General features: G+C 34.2%; 1 protein-coding gene across 1 annotated transcript; it reads left to right on the forward strand.

Annotated features, from left to right (window-relative positions):
* The first annotated feature begins 5,794 nt into the window (after positions 1-5,794).
* Positions 5,795-12,353, forward strand: LOC129243581 (protein wech-like). The gene is made up of 4 exons (XM_054880701.1): positions 5,795-5,951; positions 7,414-9,043; positions 9,194-9,346; positions 11,202-12,353. The coding sequence occupies exons 1-4, from the start codon at positions 5,833-5,835 to the stop codon at positions 11,370-11,372; spliced, it is 2,073 nt and encodes a 690-aa protein (XP_054736676.1). The 5' UTR covers positions 5,795-5,832; the 3' UTR covers positions 11,373-12,353.
* The last annotated feature ends 6,655 nt before the right edge of the window (positions 12,354-19,008 follow it).

Consider the following 19,008-nt stretch of genomic DNA (forward strand, 5'->3'; position numbering starts at 1 on the left):
TTTGTGATTTTTGGTAATATACCAGATAGATAGCCACATTTTGTAAAACACAAATGAAAAATACCAATATATTACATAAATTACAATAAAAGTATATAATATATATACTAAAAAAATATATCTACACTTAAAAAGAAGAGTTGCATACAAAATACTTGAGACAGCAAGAGTACACAGTACACATTTTGAATGAAATATGATTAAATTATTTTCGAAACAACAATTCAAACGAAAATATTAGGACTTTAGAGTCAACTGAAATTTGAAGCCGTTAATTTTGTAATTTTGATTAAAAGAATGAAATAAGAAACTTCCTTTTTTATTTGAATGAGTTTTGTTGAGCTCAAGAAAACGCAAACTCGCTAGAACTTTCCACTGAAGTACATAGTTCTTCAATTTTATACTCTCATGTGTTCAACGTAAGAAAATACATAAAGAAATTAAAATAAGTGATCTCAAATTTTAAATTTATACTAAATCAAAAGGGCCAAATTTGGCACTATTGTTTATTTACTAATTTTTTGTTGCAACTGTATTGAGCTTAGCTGCGTACGCATACACACACCTTGTAAGTACAAATCACAAGAGTATGTGTATACATAAGTACACATTTTTTTGTTATTTACATACATACACATATACGTAATTGAATACTTGTATGTGCATGTTGCCATATTTGAAACGGAATTAAATATATTTGAATATACAAGCGACTTTCCGTACTATGTTTGTATGTGTGCACTAAATGCATGCTTTGTGTTTAAAAATAAATTTTTACTTTTAGTTATATGTAATACACAAATTTTTAGCCAAATTCTTCTAAACAAATTTTTAAAAGAATGACAGGAGAAAAAATTAACCAATTGCAGTTTTTTATTCTCTTTTATTTAGTATGTAATTGTGTATGTTTTTTTATACTAATTATTAAATACATTTAATTTAAAGGCATACATACTGCTTGCATACTTACTCAAATATACAACTAATGCAATTATACATACATATATATAAAACTTGTAGTATTCGACTGTACTTTTTATTATTAAAAATGTATGTAAATGCCGTTTACAAACGAACTAGATTAAAACATCTAGTTAAGCATTTCATTAGGTACATGCATATATACATATGTATATGCATATATTATTTTGACTATTGTCATATTATGCAAACTCGAATCGATTGTTTTAATACAAATAGCAATTTTCAATAATAAATTTCGTTATAGTGAATTTTACTTTGTCGATTATCCATTGCGAAAAAATCAACGCGAACTTGCCATGTACTCGTAAACATTTTGAATGGCCCTCCACGCACTTATTTTAGCAAATGGGCCGACATGCCACTTTTCAAATGCTCTGCAATATGTTGGAATACGACTGAGAAAATACGGAAGGTTTTGCTTATCGTGGTACCGCTTCTCAATTCATAGTGAATTTGATAGAATCAGTTCTTCAGCTGACTTCGTTTATTTGTTAACATTTTTTGTTCACAAACAGCATTTTTAACTATTTTTAATTATCTTCGATGTTAGCATTAATCTAACCTACAACTTGACAATTCATCCACTTCCATCCCACACCCTGTCTAAAATTGAGCCAAGGCAAAATTCTTCTGAATCTATTAAATTTGTATTCAATTCTTCTAAAAACGAAGTAAACTCGAAATCTCTTCCTGCATCCTCTCAAAAAGAACCTGATTCAGACTGTTTGAGAAAATTAAAAAAATATAATTACATATGTAATACTAAATCAAAATCAGTTGCTCTAAAAAATTGATGAGACTTGGTTATTTAATCAGCAAGAATGTCAAATTGACTCTTTTTCGCCCGAACTGTTTCACATTTAATTTCGCGACAGAATTTTTCTACATACCTACACATACTATTTGTATTCTTTTGACAAATAACTTATTTAACTTAAGAAGGTTTTGCTTTTAAATACTTTAAATAGTATGAAAATTCTAATATTCCACATCAAATTCAAAATCAACTACCAAATATTTCTAATTTTGATATTTTATCAATTCACAACATTTTAATGCTTTATAGGTAATTTATTTGATGAAAGTTTGCTTATACATCCATATATTTTATCTCATTTAAAGGAAAAATAAATCTGTGCATACTTTTCTGGGCGAAATTAAGAACAGTGTTAAAAATAGAAAGTTTTACCAACTAAGTCACATATTTTATAAAATATTTTAGCTTTTCGTATGCATTTAAATTTAGAAAAGTAAATATTTCGGTCCTATTTTGCTAACTGAAGGCTAAAATATCTACTGCTGTTTTGTATTAAAAACTAAAAACAACGTATAACTCAATTTATACCTACCTACATAAGACTGAATATGTATATTAACGAATACATACATACGACATACTTAAATACGAGCAAAACATTAAAAACCAAAAAAAAGTTCAAAAACTATTAAGTAAGTTTTGAATATTTTATTTGAAAGCTCATTGCCATTATAAGCTAATTGAGAGTCCAAATAAGAATTCGAAAACTTAAGATGCCGATGATCATGATGTTGATGATGACGACGATGATAATGACGATGATGAACAAGAGAAAAGATGAGATAAGTATGCGTAAATATTTATTGAAAAGCAATTTGAGTACAAATTTGAAGTACAAATTAGCACTAAATGTATGAAAAGGTGGCATTTGTGCATTTACTTAGAAAATAAAAATAAAAATTTATACACAAAAGCAACTTAATAAGTAAAACTTAGCCTAATAAAGTTATTTACTTAAAAACGTATATACTGCAATTTAAAAATAATAAAAAAACATTATTAAAATAAAATTCACATAGCTAAGAAAATACAACAAAATATAAAAATTCACAACATGTGGTTAACATACAATTTAATTCAAAACTGACACTGAAAACGTGAAAAATCAGTTCACATTTATGAAATAATTTCGTATGCATTCATATATATACATACATACATACATTGATATAAAATAATCAGAGAAATGCAAAATATTGCAAAAGTAATACTAAAGTAAGGATTTGAAAAACTCCAATAAAAGTATTATATGCTGATATCATAAATAAAAAGCAGATACATACATACCTACATATACTTAATTAATGCCATTATTTGCTTTCATGCGTATGTGTATGTAAAAAAGGAACATAAAAATAAAGATTGTCTGGCAACATTAATAATTCCGGGCTCTATGTAACATCTTTCTATATACGAAAAATATTAAAAACGATATTTGTAGTTCTATGTACTCGAATCGAAACCCGAAAACTTAACATCTACATATACATACACATAATAACCGTCAAGCAGATAATAAAATATTTTATTGTACGTAACAAAATCATACATACATATATTTTGTACGAGAAAATAATTTTACGAACAATTTTACAAAATCAATAAAAATTTGCTATCGTCGCACAAAAAAAACCGCTGTTTCAATTAATACGGTTTTCTCTTACGAAACTATCTGGTGTTGGGATAAAATCTATCCCACGCTTCGTAAGAGAGTCTAAATGGTTCCATGTTAAATAAACAGTAAGGTTCCCGTGGGACACAGTGGTACCACAACGGACCTAGATGGTCTAAGGGAGTAGGCTACTCTAAACTGACTGCCGTAAAAACCTAACCCAACCCAACCTTAAGTGTTTGGTGTTATATCTAACAGAAAAATTCTGCTTCGGCCGTATTTTCAGCGCGAGATTGCGGCAAGGTTAAAATAACTAATTATTAATTAATATTACCATTAGTTGTTATTACTATTGTTGGAAGAGCTCGGGCAAAAACTCAAAAAGGATGTAAGAGCAACGAGTGAAAATGAGTGAAACAAGAACAACATATTGCAAACTTCGTGATTTTTTTTAATGGAACTAATTATACGAATTTTGCTGAACATCCTTGAACATCGATATCTCGACGTTCTCAACAATTAGGCATACATTAATTGACTGTTTGGCAGATTTTACATGTAGACGTGCTCATGGTGGATATTAGAGTGATGCCATTTTTCGCACATAATGTTTAAAACAACATCTAGGCGCGTCTTTGAAAGACCCTTTATATAAGGGTTACATATTAGGTCTAGATTAATGCCCAAATAAATGACTAGGATATACTTTTAAATACAAATTCGTATTGCAGCAAAGTTGGGTAATGCTCACTTCTTGTTGTCGTAACAGCATAAATATTTCCTATAAATGTTTCGAAAATGCTGCTGGAGAAAAATTGTCGTAACATTTTTCGGCCTAACTCGACCATACGTGCTGAGCTTGAGCAAATACCTTCTCAAGCTGTAGTGGGTCTGTGAGTACGCTTCAATTAACTGTTTAAATCTATCAGGTTATAAGAGCAATCTCCTAACAACAGATTTTCCTTTGTTTTTTAATATTCTTCTTTGATGAGGTGTGGACTCAATATAAAGAAGAGTTCCTCTCTCAGTGCTTTTTTTGTTGGTGTGTCCTCTTTGGCTATCCTATTCGCTTTTTAATTTTCCATTAAAAATTTGCAGACCTGGAAGTTGGGGGAAGCTGGATAGAGCAAATCTTTCCACGTATTGTAGGACAAAATGAAAGTGGCAGTCCTTTAGAAACAACTTTGCTATACAAAGGATTTTTCAAAGCCATATTCAAATTAGTGCGTTGTCTTTTCAAAACTGATATTGTCTGACGAATTTAATAGGAATTATAGACAATATAGTTTAATATACACATTTTAATTTAATATTGAATATTTCGGGTCTTTTAAATTCAAAAATAAATAAAGATAAGAATAATTTTTTTGAAATATATTAAGAATGATTTGGTCAGCCTTTTAATTTTTCTATATATGAACATATAAAAAATTTTACACTTTTGTGTGAAATATTTTTTGAGATATGGCTATTTTAGTGGTGGCGCGCACAATCACTGATTTTAATAAAATCTTCAATGAGATTAATAAAATAAATATAATTACCAAAAACCCTTTGCGGATTTAGTGCATCCGAGTATATACTATATTACATATCGCACATACGAGTATCTGTGGACTTTTAGCAAAACAACTTTTGTGATCCTAAGAGGTTCTGTTGTAACCCAATGATATTTTTATGTATTCGTTGTACTCAATGGTAGTCGAAACGACTAATAGTGGTCAGGCAGGGCCAAGGTCAATAAAATATAATCAATCAAAGAAGAATTTTGTATTTATTCAACTTTTATTATCAAGCAAGTCTGTGATTAAAATACTTCGAGCAAACAAGTTAGTGCCTTACAGAAAGAAGTTCGTCCAGAAAGACCTCATCTGCCAAGATAATGCATATGTATTAGTAAAATATACAAGTAAATGACGGCGAGCTCGACGAGGGCTAAACAGCTGATTTTCGATGGTTGTTTTTCAATGTATTTACATACGTATGTAAAGAGCGGAACTAATCTGTTTGCATTTAATGGCATCGCAAAATGGTCAAAACAAAAACAACAAACACATGTTGTAGGTCTTGTTGCACCTTTATGCAACCTATGTTCTATGCATACATAGGCAAATGCTAGAACAGAAAGTCTTTGTGCCCCGCTTCTTCATTTCCTTACCTGGATATGAAATGAAAAAGTCGTTCTAACGCATCCGTAGCGATTGCAGGATAGAATAGTTTCACTCGAGCGAGCGTCTGCATCGCATCTAATTTGTATTATAAAAATATTTCTGCCAACTCAAGCAAATTTAAGGTTTATATTAAATGTAAGACTTGAAAAGAATATGTGTAATATCGTGTTAGTGTAAAAAAAAAACATTTATTTACTTTTTCAGTGTACGAATATAATTTTTGGAGTGGCGAACTTGTATTCAATTGTATGAAAAAGATAATGGCATCTACTAATAATGTACGAAAAGCGAACGGCAATGGCGTTGAAGAGGCCGCCAGCTTTCTAGTTGCTGGCATTTTAGGTTCGCTTCCCGCGGCGGATATTACGTGAGTATATACATACATACAGATGTACTTAGTATAAGATATCAATAGTTTCCTAAATAACATATTGAGCAAATAATTAGGAGACCGAAATTCTTCTCCTTCTTCGACTATTGACCAAAAACTAATAATAACAAATTTGATAAAAAAAGCCCTATGTACATATTTAGGTATAGAAAACGCTCACAAACCAAGAAAAATGGCCGAATAAACATTTTCAGCACTAAACATTTTCTGAAAGTTTGAAAATAACGCCATATTCAAAAATACCAAATTATCGGGAGGTCAGGTTTCAAGGTCCTCATTTTACTATTTATACCTAATTAGTTAGTAGTTACTGTAATTTTGGCACAATTATCTCAATAAAAGAAAAGAAAAAGAGTGCTAAACGCAAATCTCTCCAGAAGAGAAAAAAGCAAACAAGTTAAGGAACGGAAAACCTACCATCATTTGCAAAAACTGGTAGAAGAGAAGAAAGCATATCAGCTGGGTTGGTTTACAAATTTTTGTGTTGTATAAAAATTTTAAAATGCGAAAAAAGACTGCAAAGGAAGGATAAAGGAAACTGGACCTAAAATATTCACCTGAAACCTTGTACAGAATTACGATATGTATGCTTTATACACTTACGTTGTTTTGTTAAATTTTCAATTTTACCGTCTCTAACAGTAAACTGCAAACTACAAACCGGCGCAAGTCAGGCAGTAGACAAAAGCGCAAAAAAGACCAGATTCTACAAAAAATTAATTTGGTTGTTCAATCAATTGTTTGCCAAGTTGATAATTTTCGACATGAAATTATCAAAAATCAACGCGAATTTTGACTTAACATACTTGAAACTCGTACAATATTATACCAAAAGTGAATGGACCAAAAAACTGCATAACCAGAATTTTTCTAAGAACTCTTACTAAAATTGATATATGAAATTTTGATAAAAATTTTTTGAATTTTTCCTTAAATTTTAAGGAAGGTTGAAACTTTGAGTTAAGTGGGTTTGTTTTGTAGTAAAAACTATATTTTTGAAAAAAAAAAAGATAAATAAATGGCCCAAACAGCTATTGCATAATTGTGAATAATGGTGGAATTTTAAGAAGAATTGAAACACGTCGGATTTTAAGGAGAACTAAACCGGCAGACGTTACTCACCAAAGCCATCTTTTTCACCATCAATTAACAGCAGCTCACTCAGCCACTCAAAGTTGAGCCGCTAGCAGTTGGGCATTATGAGTATGGAATTAGAAGCAAAGAGCATACATATTTGTACTATATAACGATTTTATTATATACATTATTTGCTACAAAATGATTACGTTGCAGGTGCTATTTTAACATGCCCTGTGCTCATTAATAATATATTTAATATATTATTTTTCTGTTTTTTCCATTTCATTTCACTTACAAATCATTCTTTTTGAACTAAAGTATTTCATATTTTGTTACTTTTAAATTCGCTCTATTACAGTTCATCACTTAGCAGCGATTTCAGCTGTCATACTTTGAATGGCATTGTAAGTGATTTAGGGGGTACATCGTCCACGGATAGCTTCTCTGCTGGTGCAATGAACAATTCAAAACCCCATCACTTTTGCGATTTACACAATGAGATATTGCAGTATGTTTGCCAAACTTGCAAGATTCTGGTATGCCAAAGTTGCACTCTTTATGAGCACAAGGAGCATAATTACTATTCCGTACAAAGTTTCTGCGACGAATTGAAGGATGTAATTAAGAATGATCTTGAAAGTAGTAACACGGACAAGACATCTATTACGAGTAGTATTGACAGTACATTGAAATATCAACGGCTCGCCGAGCGTAACTGTGCTGAGCTGAGCGAAAATATACGCAAAGTCTCCAGACAATTTATAAGGGCTATAGAGGATGTCGAATTTACTTTATTGGAATTCGTTGAGAAATTGCGCCAACGCCGTTTGGCTATCTTAAATGATCAAATGGCCGGCTTAAAATCGGCTCTCGCTGGACTCTCTGAAACCATTGAAATGTTGCAAAAGATATCAGAGAATTGGTCTGGTATGGATCACATTGATATTTCGAAGAAGGTTTTGAATGCACAACGTCAACTTGAACAATTTTCTGCTATATCCAAAGATTTACATCCAAAATATGAGGAATTCGTATTCATTCCACCAGACCGTAAACTTTTGCAAGATATCCTCAAGAAAGGCGTAATTGTACGAGTAAATGATAATAATACGAATCCGGTAAATGGTGCTGATGTTATCGGTGGACCAGTCAGCGATTCCGGGGCAGTTGGTCCTCTGCCTAACGCTAATGTGCCAGTTGCCGGTGTATCAATACCAATTAACACAAACCGTCGTTTCAGTTGTGAGAATAGTTTCAACAGCATTCCTTCACCAATGTTGCCATTGCGTAGTTGTACCGCTGGTGCCGTTGAAAGGGAGCTGGGCGTATTGTGTAAAAATTTACGTTTAAGTGCACCGCGCCACGCACCGGCTATAGCAACATTCACTGGACCTTTAAGATCTCGCTTTTCCAATACACCCTCACTATCATTTGCCACAGAGGGTCACGGTGATGGGCAAGTTAGCCGCCCTTGGGGCTTGTGTGTTGATAAGCTGGGTCACATATTGATCTCCGACAGACGTAATAATCGTGTGCAAGTTTTTAATCCGGATGGTACACTGAAGTTTAAATTCGGCCGTAAAGGTTCTGGAAATGGAGAGTTTGATTTACCAGCAGGCATTTGTGTCGACATAGATAATCGCATAATTGTTGTTGATAAGGATAATCATCGCGTACAAATTTTCACTTCCACTGGTATCTATATATCGAAGTTCGGTAGCTTTGGCAAAGAGTGTGGACAGTTCCAATATCCATGGGATGTGGCTGTAAATTCGCGACGTCAAATTGTTGTAACCGATTCACGTAATCATCGCATACAACAGTTCAATTCTGAGGGTCGTTTTATACGTCAAGTCGTTTTCGAAATTAATTTTCAAACAAAGGATCCTGCTTCACCGCGCGGAGTTTGTTATACACCAACTGGTAACATTATAGTATCGGACTTCGATAATCATTGTCTATATCTAATAAATCCAGAAAGCAGTACGGTGAGTAGTATATCTCGTATATTTATGTATGTGTGGATATGTATTTATAGTTATTTACTATTGTTTTTATGTACATACATTTTTTAGCAAAAACAAATTTAGAAAAGTTAGAATTTAAGACTTAACTACTTTATGCAAATGGATTTTCAGATTTTGTCATCTAAAGGACAAGAAGGTGATGGAGTCCAAGAGTTTAATCGTCCTTCTGGAATTTGCTGCGACGACGATGGACGCATTATTATTGCAGATTCTAAAAATCAACGTATCGTTGTTTACAATTCAATCTTAGAACATCTATGGAACGTAAGTAGAAGAGATCAATTTTACAAATTTTATTAGAAAATAAGAACGTTGTGTATTACTTGTTAGACAAGAAATACTGGTATTGTGAATGAAACCAGTCAAGAAATACACTCAGTTTCAATATAACCACGTACTTTTAATTATTCAAACAGAACACAAAAGTTACCGATAAATAGACTCACATAATTTTATAAAAAAATGCACAGAAATACGAAAACCGTTGGAGAAAGTATGTCAGTGATGTGCTACATAAGTATAGCAACAGCTAAATATAACCAAAGCAATGACATTTATTTCGAAATTCAAAGTAAATATCGCTCAAGACCACCACTTCAGTCCTTTTAATGACAACTGAAAAGCATTTTCCGAAAGAGACACAGGAATGCTACAAAGTCGTCTACTATTTCAGAAAGCAAAGAGAAATCCGCACAACAGCGTTCTCAAGTTATGGGAACCACCCGGATATATATCCGGCCAAGGACTGTCACCCGGCGGCCGCCGTAGCCGAATGGATTGGTGCTTGACTATCATTCGGAATTCAGAGAGAACGTAGGTTCGCATCTCGGTGAAAGATCAAAATGATGAAAACGTTTTTTTCTAATAGCGGTCGCCCCTCGGCAGGCAATAGCAAACCTCCGACTGTATTTCTGCCATGAAAAAGCTCCTCATAAAAATATCTGCCGTTCGGAGTCGGCTTGAAATAGTAGGTCCCTCCATTTGTGGAACAAATCAAGATGCACACCACAAACAGGAGGAGGAGCTCTGTCAAATACCCAAAAAAAGGGTGTACGCGCCAATTATATATATGTATATATATATATGTATTATATATAAGGACTGTCACTCCTCCAGCGTTTCCAATACAGCTACGGTGAATATTTATGCTGAACCAACAGAATAGATCCTACATACAAATCTACTTATATTCTGCATGTGAAGAAGCCCTGCACGACTTTTCATACCGTTTCGCATGATCTCTCATGTTATACATACGTCGTTTGCAGTATCTCTCCTCGGCCATCACTTAACTGTACATATCGATAATGCACTTCACCGTCTCACACCGCAAGTACATACCCTTTGATCAGAAAGTACCGGGAATGTTTAATTTAAACGAACCGCGCACGTGGGAACCGGTCCATATTTTTTTCTTATGCTCGTAGGACTGTTACATTACACATTTGTGAGTTTTTAGCGCCTTCAGATCATTAGTGTCTGCCTGGCCGGCCGGTAATATGGGCAACAATTCTTGGATATTGCATTATGAAAACGCGCCATCGCACCGAGCCCAAATTGTGCTGGATTATTTGACCAAACACCAAGCAAATACCATTGCGCAAGCACCGTATTCACCTGGTATGATCCCGTGCGAAGTTAGAGAGACTTCAGTGGAAGGAGATTTCAGTCGATAGAGGAAATCAAACAGAATGCGACGAAGAAGCTGAAGGCCATCCCTTCGGCGGCCTACCAGGGGTGCATGGAGGACTGGGTTAAACGTTGGCACATGTGTGTTACTTCAGACGGGTCATATTTTGAAGGAAATAAAATAAATTTGCCTGAAATTTAACTCTGTTTTGTTTTATTTAAACATTCTCGGTACTTTCAGAATATAGGATAGGTCATACCCATTACAATTGAAGTCATGTACACCATAACCATTACAAATAAGTATTTTCAATAAAGGTTTTACTTATAGTACATGCTTACATGGGTGCGTTATAAGTGAAAATACAGAAATTTAAAGATACTTCTGATACAATCTAGGGGAGATGTTCTCACTATATTTTTGTGTTTGTTTGGAAAGATGTTTATTCTGTTCGCTATGCTTTAAGATTAACAATATTTTCTCTTTCAGATTGAAATACGTCCATCGAGAAATCCTTCAATGCCACGTAATCTCGACGAAAAAGATCGAGCTTGCGACGTTTCTCTTATGCCTGATGGTCGAATTGTTTTCCTGATCGAATTGTCACCTGATACCAAAGAAGGCTCCAATCCTTCTAAAAGATTTGTATACGTGTTTTAATTATAGTTTCTAATATCACATACCGCATTAAACAAAACCATTGAGTAACAAGCCAAAACATATTGTTCCTCTATTAATTAAAAAGCTTTATTAAAAAAATTTGATGTGAAAAAATTAACAACTACCACTGGAGGAGTTCGCCCAGGAAAGGGTGTACGTCCCAATTTTATATATATATATCGTTCATTTCCTTAAATAGGGTCACAATAAAAAAACAACGGGAGTCAACACTGGAATCTCGCTATTAAATGCCCTAGCATGAAAGAAGAAAGGTATAAAAGAGGGCATTAAATGCAATAGTGACTTCGAGTACGAACTCTTTTGCAAGTAGAGTTCCAATTACATTAACACTCTAAAAAAACAATATTTTATATGTTCTCTATTATATAGTATGTACCTAGATGCAAATTTTTTTATATGTTATTCAAAATTTTTCGTCATTTGTCAAACAATTTCATATACATACACACTTTTGCCGCAAACAAAATGTTAAGATAATTTCAAAGAAAGTTAAAAAATTGTGGTATACTTTTGTAATGTTCCTATAACGGTTGTGCTCTTCAAAAGACTTTAAATGATAAATAAGAAAGTTATGTGGCAAAAGATTATTTTTTTTTTTTGTAAAACACAATTGAAACAAAATAGTAATATATTACATAAATTACAATAAAAGTCTATAAGAAACATACTACAAAATGTACCTAAACTTAAAAAGAAGAGTTGCATACAAAATACTTGAAAAAGCAAGATTAAAACCTGAGTACACAGTTTGCATGAAATATGATTAAAGTACTTTCAAAACAACAATTCAAACGAAAATACTATGACTTTATGTCAACTGAAACTTGAGACCGCCGATTTTGATTAAAAGAATGATTAATAAATAAATGAGTTTTGTTCAGCTCAAGAAAATGCACACTCGGTAGAACTATTCAAGAGAACTTCAATTTTATAGTCGATGTGTTCAACATAAGAAAATACTTAAAGAAATAAAAAGAAGTGATCTCAAACTTTCATATTTAAAATTTATAATAATAGTTATACTCTAATTTACTAACTTAGCTGCTTAGCTTAATTTCGATTTATCGTGCTTTGTTTGTATGTGTGTACTAATTACTCAATTTATACCTACCTACAAAAGACTGAATATAAATTAACGAATGCATACATACATACCTACATATATTTGTACTAGAAAATAGTTTTTACTAACAATTTTATAAAATCAATAAAAATGCTATCGTCACACAAAAAAAGCGTTGTTTCAATGAATATTGTTTTCTTAAAGTATTTGGTATAAACATTCACTAAAAAATGAGCGATGGAAATAATGAGAGAACGAGCCACGCCAGATTTCGTCGAGAAAAGATTTGGAGATGATGAGGTGTAAGCGCCAATTATAAAGGCTATTTTAAAAGTGATGCCTAAAAATCAGTAGAAAATAAATGAGGTACGGTACCTTTTTATGTAATCTTTTACAGTGGTCAACGCGTTATTATAAAAATGGTCTACATATTGCAAACTTCGTAATTTTTTTTTATGGAAATAATGGCTTCAGCGGTGAATATATGTAGATGCGGGATAGTGTACTCCACTTTTGAGGAGTCTGTGTAGAGTATTTCGTAATTTTGTGTTCGAGATTAGGGGAGTTGTTGAGCTTTGATGTCGTGACTTTGGGTCAAAAAGAGTGACGTTAATGTGACTTTTGCGAATATAGTGTGTTTCACTGTGGGTTTCGTTAAGAATGTTTCGTTGATGAATGAATATTTAACAGAGGACACTTTTGCCATATTTCTACAGAGGGAAGCTCTTTCTGAGGTCGTTGTGGGCTATCGAGTTTCCGTGGAACAGAATTTTAGTGGTTAGTAGCAGTCTATTTTCGTCGACACTGCTTTCCAGTTCTGGAAGGCCTGATTAAGACAAAATGTTGTTTATCCGATTGGTGATGAACGCATACTCCGTGTAATGCACTTTACGGTTCGGTGGTAGGAAGGCTTGATGATGTTTAAAGCAGTCTTTGGACTATTTCCGTTAGACCATAGTGATAAGATAAGATCGGATTAAGTTGATTCTATTGTAGGTATAAGGTATTTTTTAGATGTAGTTGGTTGGTTGGTTGATTAGAGTGGTGATTCATCCAGAATCCAACTAGCGCTTCCGCACCATTTTGCTGACACATGCTGGCTACCAAATTGTTTAACAGTTATTTACACCAGGACTATATCCAGTCTGTGCGGTTTAGGAACTTTATTAGGTTGTTGACTTCTAAGCCAGACAGTTGCTCGAGACTCTCGAACAGCGGTTTGCCCAGGGTTAACATTCTGTCCTTCCATAGGGCAGGGCATTCACAGAGGAAATGGAAGATTGTTTCTTTTTTCTCCGGTTGTTTACAACTATGACAGTATGTGCTATGAGGGATACCCATTTTGGCGGCTTGTTCTCCGATAGACCAAAAGCCAGTTATGACTGCCGTGAGTTTACAGGTGTCCCGTCGTTTCATGTTTATCAATGTCGACGATTGCTTAAGGTTGTAGGTGGGCCATAACGTTCTGCTGATTTTGCATTTCGTCTGGTCTCTCCATCTACAATCTGCAATTCGAAGGTATTTTATGGAAATTGCATTCTTGACCGCACCTAATGGAGTGAATACTGGTACTGCAAGAACGGTATTCATGGCAGATCCCCCTCTTGCCAGTTCATCTGCTTTTTCGTTACCTTCTATGTTCCGGTGCCCCGGGACTTAAATTAAGGTTGTTAATGGTTAATGGTTGTAAAGGGTTAAGGTATGGCCCTTTAGCACTGCGACCATATTGATCTATTGTGCACCCTATGCTGTCTATTGACTGTTAAGTATGCTTATGAATTGTACCAGCTCCTTCTGAGGGAGTGATTGAAGGTCTTCATCTGTAAGCATGAACTTGTTTAAAAACCTTTTCCTTCTATGCGTCAACCCCGGACATTCGATAATGAGATGTTCTATAGACTCCTCATCTTCGCAGCAAAATCTGCAGGTACTGGTGTTAGTTATGCCTAATTTATGTAAGTGTTTGTTGCAGGTGAAGTGACCCGTGAGGGCGCTTGTGAGAGTGCGAATGCTCTTTTTGTTTAAAGTGAGGGCCATGTTAGCTCTTTTAGCGTTGAAACTTAGGAACTTTTTGGAGTGTCTAAGACCCTCTACGTTGTTCCAATGCTGATTTAATAGAGGTTTGGCCCAGTATTTTACTTTTTGTTTCAGGCTATTTTGTTGAATCCGATCATGGGACTAGGTCCGATGAAGTATTCATCTGCCCCTTTTTTGGCTTGAAAGTCTGCCTTTTCGTTGCCGGTATATCCCTCATGTCCCGGGACCACCCAAATTAATGAAACATTGTTTTTTTTATTTATTTATTTTTGTTTTTTTTTGTTTTTAAGGTTACTTTATAGTTTTCACTCAAGTTGGTGAGGCTATTCCTACTTTGCTCCACCACTTTAGAGGTTGTTATAGTCGCGCACAGCGCCTGGATTGCAGCTTGGCTATCCGAAAGAATAGCGATATTGCCCTTAAAAGAGAAATCTGCGATTAGTAACCTACAGGCTTCCCCAATTGCTAGTACTTCCGCTTGGAAGACGCTGCTGGTATTAGGGAGACGCATAGATTTTTCAATTCCAAGTCTTTGAGAATATATACCAGTTCCAACACCACAATCCATTTTACTGACATCTGTATAGACTGTGGTATCGAAGTTGTTTAGAGAGAATCCCTTATTCCATTCTTTCTTAGATGGAAAGAGTGTGGCAAAATTCCTATTGAACGTTACCATCGGGACGATGTAGTCAGTCCTCACCGAGGTTAACTGAGTTTGTCGCAATAATAGACTAGCGTGACCATACGTTTTTTCTTTCCAGCGACCCGCTTCATTTAACCTAAATGCACTCATGGTTGCCGTTTTCTTTATATGTAGGTCTATTGGAATAACGTGTGTCAGGGCATTCGACCGTTATTGCACAGGCTGATCTTTGTATTGTGCCGAGTAATTTGGTATTGTACTCACTCCCTAGAGCTGTCCACCAAACTACCGAACCATACGATAAAATAGGTCGTATAACCGCCTTATACAGCCATAATGTATGCTTAGGTTGAAGACCCCATCTTCTTCCAAGCATACGTTTGCAGGCATATAAAGCAATTTCTGCTTTCCTTACCCGTTCTTCGACGTTTAGGTGTAAGACTTGGTTGTTCCATTTGAAACTTTTACTGAAAACTATGCCGAGGATTTTTATTTTGCCTACGTGTGTGATTCGACTGGAGTTTATTGCAAGATAAAATGGAATGAAGTTGTGTTTCCGGCAGATATACAGAATCGGTGATTAAGGTTATTAATATTTTCTACTGAAAAGTTGTTAATATTAATTGAGATGGCGTCACAAAGATATTTCCGACACACGTGTAGATGCTTGTATAAATGTATCTTTTGAGTTCCTGCCGTTGCATGTAAAGCATAGAAGAAGTGGCTGATATCCTTTTGAGTGCGGAGTATTCTGGTCTGAGGTCGTCTAATGTGATCAAGAAAAATGTCGTTGAGGAGAAATTGAAATGTTTTGAAATTAAATGATCAATGTAATATTGTGGTCCCATGCTGCTTGACCCTGGGCGGAAGCCGAATTGATTAGGTGAAAGTGACTTTGTAGAAGTTAAAAACCACATGAGCCTTTTGGAAACCAGATTGGATTTGTGATTAGAAATAAAATTTGGAGACTAACTAAAGTTGCGTTCTAAGCTGAAGGGAAAGCTGAAGAAAAATTTAAATCTTTAGATAGAAGACCAGTGCTTAGTAAAGGTTTCTGACATGTCTTTTGAGTCAGTGACTATAGGGAAGGGAACAAATTGAGCCCAGCTACTACCGAAATCTAATTGAAAGTATGCGACGGCGCTTACTGGACGTAATAAAATACGAAAGGAAATCGACAAAATATTAATGTTTACGCATTTTTTAGTTTTGCGAGTTATTAGCGGGGTGCCCGAGTTTGAGTATGAGCAGCATATACCTACATTATGTCAAAGAAGTACCGGGAATTGTTCAATAAACCCCAAAATAACTGTTTAATCATCAAAATTTAATTAAAATTTAATACCAACATTCCAGCAAACAAAAATTTAGACATATGTATGTGTAACGTGCGCTTTTTAAATAAACAATTCCCGATATTATTTTGACAATGTATGACAATAATTTCATACAAAATTCAATTCTTCTCCCTGCTTTTGTTTTAAGTGCAGTTAATTCTTATAATTGTACTTCCTACTTGCGAGTATACATAAATAAATAAAAACAAATTAAAATCAAAAAATATTTATATTCTTATTTAAGTTAAAAGATCTTATATAAGAAGTGTCCCATTTTGAATGTGGCTCACTGTATGTACGTATATATGAAAAGAGCGGAACTAATCTGTTTGCATTTAATGCCTTCTCAGAATGGTCAAGACAAAAATAAAAAAACACATGTTGCACCTCTATGCTACCCATTTTCTATGCATACATACATATACAACAACTTTGTGACCTGCTTCTTCTTTCCTTACCTGGATGTAAAACGAAAAAAGATTCCTAGAACAGTTTTACTCAAGCGAGTCTCAGCATCGCATCTAATTTTATTATAAAAATATTTCCATCAACTCAAAGCACATTTAAGGTTTACATTAAATATAAGACTTGAAAAGGATATATATTATCATGTTAGTGAAAAAACAAAATCAGTTATTTACTTATTCAGTGTACGAATATAATTTTCGGAGTGTTGAACGTGTATTCGAATGTACGAAGAATTTTACTAGCGCCTTTAAGTGCGAGTTTATGATTAATTTAATTAGCAAATAACACCGAGATCCTTAAAGAAGATATGGCATCTGGTAATCAAGTACCAAAAACGAACACCAACGGCGTTGATGAGGCCGCAAACTTTTTAGTAGCTGCCATTTTGCGTTCGCTTTCTTCGGGGGATGTGAGAGGCACTGAAGGCGGCAATCCGCCATTGGAAACGACTAATAAGTGCCACTGGAATCGTCTAATCCATATCAATAGTTTCCTTAATTTGGAGACAAAAGGCTGTTTAGGCTATTAACAAAAAATAATAATGAAAAGTTTGATAAAATACATATTTAGGTGTAGAAAATGCTCTCAAACTACTTACTTGTGCAGGTAAGAAAAATGGCCGAATAAACATTTTCAGTACTAATCATATTCTTGGAAATTACCGAATTATCGAGAAGTCAGGCTCTAAAGTCCTCATTTTACTATTTATACCTAATTAGTTAGCAGTTACTTTTAATAGTTAACGGTATGAAGTTTTTATACGGTATAAAAGAGATAAGCACAATTTTGACACAATTATCTCAACAAAAGATAAGAAAAAGAGAGCTAAACGCAATTTCCCAAAGAGAAGAAAGGAAACGTTAACGAACGGGAATTCTACCATCACTTGCAATAACCGATAGAAGAGAGGAGAGCATATCAGCTGAGTTGGTTTACAAATTTTTCTGTTGCAGAAAAATTTAAAGTCGCAAAACAAAAGACTGAAAAGAAAGGATAAAGGAAGTTTGACCTAAAATGTAAGGAGAACTAAACCGACAGACGTTACTCATCATAGCTATCTTTTCCACCATCAAGTAACAGCAAAACACTCAGCCGCTAACAGTTGCGTATTATGAGTATGTAAATAGAAGCAAAGAGAATTAAAGGCGTTACACGTTATTTGCTACAAAATGACGCTGTAGGCAAGCTGCAGGTGCTATTTTAATATGCCCTGTGCTCATTAATAATATAATTAATATTTCTCTGTTTTTTTTCACTTTATTTCACTTACGAATCATTCTTTTTGAAGTACAGCATTCATTTTTCGTTACTTTTTAATTCAATAGTGGATATTGGTATCATATGAAGAAGAGTAACTCATCAAAAATATGCCATTTGTGTAATTAGTTAAGACTTTAGTTGTAACGTTAAAATATTGTTAAATTTCATCAGTCAACATTAGGAAGAAGTAGGTAACGTTTTAAGACAAAACATGTAATCCTAAAACTTTATAAAAATATAAACGATGGTACTTGAATATCTATATTTAAATTAATAAACCTTTCTCTCTATTGTAGTTCACCAGCTCGCAACGATTTCTACAATAACTTCTTCAGTATTTAAGTCATGGTACTACAGCGCCAATGAGTAGCAACTGGAGTCGTTGTGTTCAGTGTAATAAATTCATGTGCACTGATTGCCCGCGTAGCTTTCTTAATAGTACCCTATTTTCAACAGGTTTCACTAGACGTGCAAGGACTCGCACTTCCGATACACCCTCACTATCATTTGCCATAGAGGGTCACGCTAATGGGCAAGTTAGCCGTCCTTGGGGCTTATGCGTTAATAAAATGGGTCCCATATTCACCTCCGATAGACGTAACAATCGTGTGCAAGTTTTTAATTCGGATGGTACCCTGAAGTTTAAATTCGGCCGTAAAGGCTCTGGACGCATTATTATTACAGATTCTAAAAACCAACGAGTGGCTATCTACAATTCCAACTTTAAATAGATTTGGAAAGTAAGTAGAAGAGATAAACGTTATAACCTTCTTGCAAACAAAAAACACTGCAATGGAGCTTTGC

Source organism: Anastrepha obliqua, chromosome 4 (assembly GCF_027943255.1).
Source record: "Anastrepha obliqua isolate idAnaObli1 chromosome 4, idAnaObli1_1.0, whole genome shotgun sequence".
Classification (NCBI taxonomy): domain Eukaryota; kingdom Metazoa; phylum Arthropoda; class Insecta; order Diptera; family Tephritidae; genus Anastrepha; species Anastrepha obliqua.

What these genes read in the sequence shown, in the direction of transcription:
- LOC129243581 (XM_054880701.1), top strand. Translation starts at nt 5,833, where the DNA reads ATGAAAAAGATAATGGCATCTACTAATAATGTACGAAAAGCGAACGGC. An exon ending in TAAATCCAGAAAGCAGTACG is followed by an intron (nt 9,044 to 9,193) that starts GTGAGTAGTATA and finishes ATGGATTTTCAG; the next exon opens with ATTTTGTCATCTAAAGGACA. An exon ending in TCTTAGAACATCTATGGAAC is followed by an intron (nt 9,347 to 11,201) that starts GTAAGTAGAAGA and finishes TTTCTCTTTCAG; the next exon opens with ATTGAAATACGTCCATCGAG.